This window comes from Octodon degus, unplaced genomic scaffold (assembly GCF_000260255.1).
Source record: "Octodon degus isolate 3935 unplaced genomic scaffold, OctDeg1.0 scaffold00007, whole genome shotgun sequence".
In the NCBI taxonomy this organism is placed as follows: Eukaryota; Metazoa; Chordata; class Mammalia; order Rodentia; family Octodontidae; genus Octodon; species Octodon degus.
The window spans coordinates 1,059,723-1,069,116 of record NW_004524583.1 but is presented as its reverse complement, the minus strand read 5'-3'; the positions used below and the strand labels follow the sequence as shown (position 1 = coordinate 1,069,116).

Here is a 9,394-nt window from a genome sequence, read left to right as displayed (position 1 = left end):
TGCTGTTGGAAGGGGAGGAGTGGGCTCTTGATGCAGGTTCTTGTCACATCCAGATTCCCTATCTAGATAAACAGGAGATTGATTGCATGGTACTTTAATGAATCAGTTCCTAGCCCAGCACTACAGATGACCTAATTTCCAGTTTTCTTCCAAGTCTCCCTTTAAGTCATGTGACCCTCACCCTATTCAAGGCTGCAGCAGGAGCTCCTCCACTCTGTACCGCATTGTTGGGGGCGCAGACTCACCCGAGGGGGCATGGCCATGGCAGGTCAGCCTGCACTTTGTCGGATCTGCCTACTGTGGTGCCTCAGTCATCTCCAGGGAGTGGCTTCTTTCTGCTGCCCACTGTTTCCACGGAAACAGGTAATGTATCCCAACCCCCACTCTCAAGTGGTGTGCTCTAGCCGCACAGCATACAGCTGGCACTGAGCTTTGGGAAGAAGCTCTCTGATGCAATGGTCAGCTCATAGGACTTCTGTTTGTTGGGGTAGTGGTAGTGGAGGGAGACAAGTTGAGTGTCAATCACTTTTAAAGAAGTATTGATAAAAGAAAAAAAATATGAAGCATCAAGAATGAGTAGACTTTGGGGCCGGGGAGATGGCTCAGTGCAATAAGCACTTCCCTAGCAAGTGCAAGGGTCTGAGTTCAATCCCCGGTTCCACCAGAAAAAAAAAAGAATGAGTAGACTTTACTGAGGAAATAAAGATAGGGCTTTCAAGTCAGAGGGGCAAACTTGGGGGGCCATATGGCGAATGTCTGGAAGGGGAGAACTGGAGGGTGGCTGGAATAGCGAGATCCCTACTGGATTAGAAACAGGGTGTCTTCGGAAGGACCATTAGGGTTGGCATTGTGAGCTTGGTCTTCCTTTGCCAATGGTATTATTAAGAGATAGGTGTTCTTCTAACTGAAAGTGAAAGTTAAGTTTACTTAAAATTTACTTAAAATCAAGCTGGGCATGGTGGCACATGCTTGTAAGCCTAGTACTCGGGAGGCTGAGGCAGGAGGATTGTTGTGAGTTTGAGACCAGCCTAGCCAACAAAGTGAGCTCAAGGACTGAACTGCATAGGGAGACCCTGTCTCAAAAAGACTAAATAAATAAATAAATAAATAAATTTACTTGAAATCTATTGAAAAGGTTAGCCAGATAGCTCAGCAGATTAAAGTGCCTTCTTAGACAGACACAGTGACTGGGATTCGATCCCTGGTGTGCTGTGCCAGACCCACCACTGGGGCACTCTGAGACAGTGATTGAGACTGCGTGTGGTGGTGCATGCCTGTAATCCCAGCTATTGGGCAGCTGAACACTGGTGGATCACTACAAGCTCTATCTACATAGTGAGACCCTGTAGATCCTTACTAAAATAGAAAGAAAAAAAAAAGAAAGTTAAGAAAATAAAAGAAAGAAGATTTTTCAATCTACCAGTTGATTGGAATGATTCTCACCCTGACTAACTACATATACAGACACCTGTGAACTAAGCAACTGCACTGAAGATGGCAATTTATAATAGTAGTTTCATGTTTGGAGTGCCTGTCATTCTGGTCTTCTGAATACAGGCTGCTTGTCATGACATGCCAGTTGCTGCTGTGCTGTCTCTCAGGTAGATGACTGTTCAAAAAGAAGAGGGTGGTGAATGAAGGCAGGAGACAGGAAAAGAAATGTTGTGGTACTGTCCTGCTTCAAGGTTGTATATGGTTAGATTTCTGGACTTATGTGTAAACATAAGAATTATATAATTCTTTATGCCTATTTTTAAAATATATTCTAATATTTAAAATGTTTTTTTATCATATTCTGTAGGGACTTAAAGTTCAACATATCAATCCTTGATGAAAAATACCTGTTCCAAGTTATGCCTAAGATATTTGACATTCAGACAGACAGGGAGGTTAAGCTTAACAGCCTAAGTTGTATGGTAATAACAATAAGCTTCTCTTCTGGAGGGCTAACAACTTAAGTTTGCAGACCAAAATTAGAGAAAAAGGAGGGCCACAAGGAAAGCCAACATTTTGGCTATAGCCTTCTAAGGTCAATTAAGACTCAGGCCATATGAGAACTTGTACTGTAATGTCATGTAACTCAGTAGTATCCCAAATTTTCTGATCAAGGAGATTATGGGGCCAAAGAGGAAAGTGATCGATGATATAGAGTGTGCCTAAGGAGAGTCACATGGAGAGAAAACATTCTCTCAGGTTTTCACAGAGAGCACATTGGCCAAGCAATGGCTGTGCCTCATCTACATGGCTGACACTGACAAAGGTTCTACAATCTGAGGTACAGGATCTCAGGAAAAATCCTGAGGGGATTTGACTGACCTTATCAGATCCAAAGTTACAACTCTTGTTGCATAGGTCTTGCTTTATTTTGGTCTTAACTATCCAGCAGAAAAGTATAAAAACAAAGTATAAGAAATAAAGCCATGCTGTTATATTAAGCTGTAGGGGACTCAGGTCCACAATTTCTGACACTGCCAGTCAAGAGGGAGACCCAATATTATTATGGACTACTGGACTCTTAGAATATTATGCTGAGTTAATACACCTATAATATTCAAATGATGGAACTAAACAAAAAAGGGTATACAGATGAATGTCCATTTTGTATCTGTGTATTCAAAATGGTTAGGATAGATACATAGTTACATTCTCTTAATGAATAGAGGGATTTGTTGTAATAATGTTTATAAATAGGATAGCATGTCTGCATCTTGTACAGCAAATAACCACTAGGAAGACAGTGTGCAATGTGTTAATTATTGAAACTGTCATACCACTTTGATTTGAAACTGTCTCATTGCTATTTGTCTCTCAATAAAATTATGGGAAAAAAGAAAAGAAAAAGAAAAAAGGAAATCTTTTGGGTCTTAGGTACGAAAATAGTATCATTCACTTCTCATTTTCAATTTTTAAAATGGAGTAGTTCAAGGAGGCTATATAATTTGACTATTTGCTTTTTCAGGAAATTACAAGATTCATATTAATTACCAAAATCACTTCTGTTTTTTTTATTAGTCTTAAAAGCTGTGAAACTGCACCAAAGAATCTGTTAACCTTAATATTCTTTTGAGTCTTCATTGTCATTCATGAAATACTAGCTAAGAGATCACTGACCACATTCCTAGAGCTTGTCCTTACTTTTCCTTCAAACTTGCGTATTCTTTTTGTCTCTAGTCTTCTCCCTGGCTGTTATGCTGGTGGAGATTGAAGTCTTGGATGGGGACTAAAATCTCCTCTATGACTTGTGCAAGTCCGGGGTCTAGGTGCATTCAAAATTACAATTCCAGAAGCACTGATCATGGGGCTAGAGTGGGATGTCCCTATGAGTGGTCAGACTTGAGTGTGAAGGCCAGTGATCTATAAGGCTAGGTAGTTTGCAAGAAGGTATATCATTGAACTCCTGCTTAAAAGTTCAGCATCTAATTTATCTTGGCATTCAAATCCTTTGAATTTGGTGGATGAACTCTCAGACCACCACCTAACAGGTGCTGTTTCCATCAAAAGACTTTGGCAGCATACATCAGAAGGATAGAACCAATGAATTCTAGTTATTCACATTCTTGTGCTTGTGTGTAGTTCATGAAATACCATACACAAGAAAACTTGTAGGCATTTCCTCATGATGCCATTGATAAAATGTTCAGGAGCATAGTTATAACTTGAAACTCCTGCAACAGCTTGTTTCATCTCTGGTTTCAAAGGCAGGGAGGCTCAGGAATTGTGCTTCTCGACATATCCCTGAACAGAGCCAGTGACTCAAGATACAACCCTAGAAACTTGCCCTTTCTTTTCTCAGTTGCATCTGTCTGTAGAGTTCTTGATTTTAATTCTCATATGGGTCTTCAAACTCCTAACATGGTGGCTCTTTCCTTTCCCATTAGGCTGTCAGATCCCACCCCATGGACAGCTCACCTTGGGATGTACGTGCAGGGAAATGCCAAGTTTGTCTCCCCAGTGAGAAGGATTGTGGTCCACGAGTACTACAACAGCCAGACCTTTGACTATGACATCGCTTTGCTACAGCTCAGCATTGCCTGGCCTGAGACTCTGAAACAGCTCATTCAGCCAATATGCATTCCCCCTGCAGGCCAGAAAGTACGAAGTGGGGAGAAATGCTGGGTCACTGGCTGGGGCCGAAGGCATGAAGCAGGTGTGTGTCTGAACTGTTATACCACCCTCTTCATGGATGATAGCAACTCGTGTTTCTTTAGAGTTCCCAGACAGGGTTTGTATATATTGTCTCCTTTGGGCCTCTTGATGTTGCCAGGAGGTTAGATCAGAGGTGGCATTATTAATTCTCTTTTATGATTCTTTCCATTTGACCCCAAAGAAGCAGGACCCAGCTGATAAAGTGAGAGAGAAGGACTGTTTAGATAGTACGGGCTCTTTTCAAACTCTAAAGCAAAGTGCTAGGCCTTCCACTATAGAAGAACAATTCCTCTTTATTCTTTAACTCCCTTTTCATCCAAAGGGATGACTCCATATAAAAGAGAGGACAGACATATGCATCACACCACTGTGTTGACTCAGACAGCTGTCTGGCAGTTATGCAAGTATGGTTGGTACCCACGCTGCTGGCCAAAGGGCGAGAGTGAGGGCTGACGTGTAGCCTTCTTTAGGCTGCAGACCACAAAGTCAGGCCTGAGGGTCACACCAGCCTAGAACTGATCAATCTGGAGGTGACGTCTTTTGCAATTCTTCCTCCCAGAAAAGGTGTCTTTTTCAGTATGTCCAAAGTCAGGCTGTATGGAAGGGAAGTCTCTCCACCCATGCCACAAGCTTCTCATGGTGCAGGATTTATGGTTTGTACTGAATATATAGAAAGGACAGAGTCCAACTTCATAAAAGTCTCCCCAAACATTAGTCCTAATGCTTTCCTTTGATCTCCAGTCATCTCAGATTCATTTTTCGTTCCCAGGGCTTAGCACAGATATCGTGCTGTGAATTTCACTCTGCAGCCTTACTTTGTTACGCTCTAAAGATTTGTTGGATGCAGCGTCTCAGACGCTCGCTGCCCTCTATTTTAGTTACTGAAGTCAATGTGGTCATTATCAGTTTGCGTTTGCTGAGGTATCAGTCTCAGTGAGAGAGGGGAGCTAGCCATCACAGTATCTCCAGCGGATAAGTTACTAAGCTTGGTGCTTTGATTACATTGTCGTGTATCACAAGAGGAGAGTTTACCCAAGCAACGAGACATTTTCCTGTGCAAATGTGTGTGTGTGTCTGTATTTTTATGAATCGTGTATTTGTCTGAATCATACAGGTGAAAAAGGAAGTGAAAGAGCTCAGTTTTTAAGGCTCCTGAGAGACTCTTATGTGTCAGTTAGCTTCTCCTTATAAGTAGCCCTCCTGAACAGTAAATATTTGTTGATTCTAATGGTGGCTGACTCATAGTACTCTGAAAGTGACACAGCAGGTAGGGAGGAAAACTTGCTCAGAAAAAAAAATCCTTAGATAAGGGGGTCTGAAGGCCAGAAGGAAGTAAAGGAAGCTGACTTTAAAAAACCATAATGTTCTGACAGCTAGGCCACAGCTGGGGAAGACAAGTGGACACATGGGCTGTAGCCTTCTGGGAGACCCAAGATAAGTTCTCTGGAAACCACAGAGAGCAGCCATATCTAATGATTAAGCTGTGCCTGGGGACATATGCACTGTAGAATATTCTATGCAAACAAAAGTGACCTCAACCCAATTATAAATAATTATAGCACAATTTATGTTTTGTTCCACATTCCTCTGAGTTTTGGCACCATGAAGGTTCCTGGTTCATAAAGGGACAAAAACTCTTCCCTCTAACAGAGAGGAAGAGACTTGTGAGCTGGTATTTCAGTTCAAGGAATTACTCCCACCTTGAAAAGGCCATGTAGGCTCCAACACCTGACATTTTCAGGGCCATGAACCCTTTTCATTGGCATACTCTCACCCTGTTGAACGTATCCCGATAAATAAAAACATGCTTTCACTTCTGCTTCTGTGTGACCACCTCAAGTTTTGGAGCTACCAAGAACCTAGGATAGGGCCTGGGAGATGGCTCAGTAGAGTAAGCGCTTGCCTGGCAAGTGCAAGGGACTGAGTTCAATCCCCGGTTTCACCAAAAAAAAAAAAAAAAAAAAAAGAGCCTAGGATAGTCACAACCCCTACAACAAGGGCAAGAGGTACTTGGAGAAGGAGTGTAGAATGACTCAGGTGAGGGAGGCTGCCCTTGGTCAGAATGCCTCTGAGTGCTGCTGCGTGTTCTTGGGAAAGTCCCTCAATATCCTAAACCTTCCTTTCTTCATCAGCAAAATGGAATAATCATAGAATTTGTCTCAGTGAAAGTCTATGTTAGTAATTTTGTGAAAACTTGCAGAAGTGTAGTTACTACCAGTGCCATGATTTCTACCTCCAATGTGTTTTCCAGATAATAAAGGCTCCCCTGTTTTGCAGCAAGCAGAGGTAGAGCTCATTGATCAGACCCTCTGTGTTTCCACCTATGGGATTATCACCTCGCGGATGCTGTGTGCAGGAGTGATGTCAGGCAAAAGAGATGCCTGCAAAGTAAGTGATTTTGCACTTCCCTTTGGCATACTACCCACAAAAGCTTTTACATTAACCTACAAACACTGGGGGAAATCTAGGGCAAGTATTCTCCTTACCTCATCTGAGTGGCTCAGGTATTAATTATAACCTAATTGCGTGAGAGCGTGCAAAGGTGATCAAAGAACTGGTTGTATAGAATCTGTTTTCTAGTACACCTGAAATTCCTTCCAACGTGCACAGGATGAGCTCAGTATTCCTCATTTTATCTGAATTTTCTTATACCCAAAAGCTAAAAAGCAAAACAAAAAATGATGCAAACACTGTGTTTCAGGATTGCTACCCATTTCCTTCCTGGCAACTATTTAACTCTAAAATTACAAAGGTAGGGCGGGCCACATAGCTCAGGGGATTAAAACACCTGCAAGCAGGTGCAGAGGCCAGAAGTTCAATCACCGGGCCTGCTGTACAGGTCCTGTCCCCAAGCACGCTGAGGTGGCAAGTGAGACTGGGCACAGTGGTGCACGCCTGTAATCCCAGTTCATGGGAGGCTGTAAACAGATGGATCACTATGAGTACAATTTAGTAGTGAGACCCTGAACATCCTGTAGACCCTTCCCTAAAAATACTAAATAAATAAAAAAATAAAATTACCAAGGTTTCATGGACTCCTCTGAAACATAGACTAAAGGAAAAAGAGGGGGAATGGAAGAACTGACAGAACACTTACATGGGGCTTCTGGGCAGCTCCCAGGTAGAACGGTACAGCAGGACGTAACCTTAGGGCAGCGATGCTTCTCTGAGCCTGAGATCCCAGTCTGTGCAGACCAGAGTAAACAGATGATTCAGAGGTTGTAGGGGACACTGGGAGTTGTTTTCACATCTTTCCACAACACTAGCCACAATGCCAAAAAACCTCATAATAATGTTTTCAATCTTTCAAGATTCTATTTTATGACAGGCACTGTGCTATTTCCTTTACATAAATTAATTCAAATAATTCTTTCAGACCAATGATGCAGAAGGGGAAATGGGGCATGGAAAGGATAAGTAGATTACCCCAGGTCATACAGCTAGCAGAGCAAATGTCTGGGCTGGGACTGAATCCTTGCTTCTTTACTGTTAAAGTTACTATATTTTGGGTGTTTTCTGCAGCTGATCAGTTATGTGGCCCCATCAACAGAACCACAAAGATTTTTTCATTGAATTACTATGCATTTAGTAGAGTTAACATGGCCACAATTAAAGTAAAGGGCCCAATTTCCCTATTAGTCATAATTTATCAAATCAATCTTAAATTTACCTATCCACCCATAAATTGCGTGTGTGTGTGTGTGTGTGTGTGTGTGTGTATGTGTAGGCAAATAGACAAATTTGGATTCTTTCTTGTTTTTGCTGCTAACTCTTAACTTCACTTGCCTTCTAAAACAGAGGGAATTACGTTTAAATTTTGAATGCTCTGAACTTTTGTTATTTGGAGTTGAGATGTCAAAAGAGAAACTCAAATGAAAGTAATTAGTCAATGAAAACTGTGGGCCCATGGCTATTAGGGCTCCTTCAGTGAACACAGCTGACAGGCTCTTTTCCTTCTTGGGGCCCTCTGGCCAGCTGCTGAAGTCCCATGGTCCAGATAGAAGTCAGCCTTTCAAGATAATTGTAAGGTTGTTGTGAGGATCACAGGATTTAAAACAATGACTAAATATAGCTAATAATAAATGTCAGCCTTTACTACTCTCTCCCTCCCCCCCTCTCTGTCTCTCTGTCTCTGTCTGTGTCTCTGTCTCTCTCTTGTCTCTGTCTCTCTATCTCCCTCTGTGTTTCTCTTTCTCTGTTTCTGTTTCTCTCTGTCTCTCTCTCTGTCTCTCTCTGTTTCTCTCTCTCTGTCTCTCTCTGTTTCTCTCTCTCTGTCTCTCTGTTTCTGTCTCTTTCTGTCTTTGTCTCTCTGCGTCTCTCTGTCTCTCTGTTTCTCTGTCTCTCTCTATCTCTGTTTCTCTCTCTGTGTCTCTGTCTTTGTCTGTCTCTGTATCTCTCTGTCTCTCTCTGTTTCTCTCTGTCTCTCTGTCTGTCTGTCTGTCTGTCTCTCTCTTTCTCTCTCTCTGTCTCCCCCACCCCCTGCAGGTTGTCACTCTGCAGTTATAATCACCTTGAACTCGCTATGGCATCCAAGCTGACCTCAAACTCAGTTGTAACCCTTTTGTCTCAGCTTCCCAAGTACTGGGATTACAGGCTTGCGACACCACAGCTGCTCACATAATTTTTTGACACTGTGTAATGAACAAAAAAAGTCAGAGTTAGATTTTTATACGCAGTCTATTAGCCACATAATAAACTTGATGACCATGAAGCAAATATTTCATGCTTACCTTTTCTTTTTGTGCAGGGGGATTCAGGAGGACCTTTATCTTGTCAAAGAAAAAGTGATGGAAAATGGATTTTGACTGGCATTGTTAGCTGGGGACATGGATGTGGAAGACCAAGCTTTCCTGGTGTTTACACAAGGGTGTCAAACTTTGTTCCCTGGATTCATAAATATGTCCCTTCTCTTTTGTAACTTATACCAGTTGGATTTTAAAAATTATGATGTATGTGATATTCTTTTAAAAGAATGCTATAATGATCAATAAAATGAGTTATTAATTTTTTTCAACTGGAAATATCAGACTGTACATATTTGATTTTCTCTTTTTTCAGTTTTTATTTTTATTCATGTATGTTTGCAGTACATCATGCTTACATTCTTTTTTTTTTTTTTTTTGCGGAACCGGGGATTGAACTCAGATCCTTGAATTTGCCAGTCAAGCGCTTATCCTACTGAGCCATCTCCCCGGCCCCATGCTTACATTCTTTGTGGAGGGATGTTCCACATATCTAACACATCTCA

The 9,394-nt window shown here is 41.8% G+C and overlaps 1 protein-coding gene across 1 annotated transcript in view; it reads left to right on the top strand.

Moving 5' to 3' along the window:
- Window positions 1–9,064, top strand: part of Tmprss7 (transmembrane serine protease 7) — a 46,064-nt gene extending 37,000 nt beyond the window's left edge. The window contains exons 14-17 of the mRNA XM_004624880.1: window positions 192–363; window positions 3,879–4,147; window positions 6,398–6,534; window positions 8,894–9,064. Of these exons, the coding sequence (XP_004624937.1) occupies window positions 192–363; window positions 3,879–4,147; window positions 6,398–6,534; window positions 8,894–9,064 (749 nt within the window). The remainder of the gene's footprint in view (window positions 1–191; window positions 364–3,878; window positions 4,148–6,397; window positions 6,535–8,893) is intronic.
- Window positions 9,065–9,394: the final 330 nt, after the last annotated feature.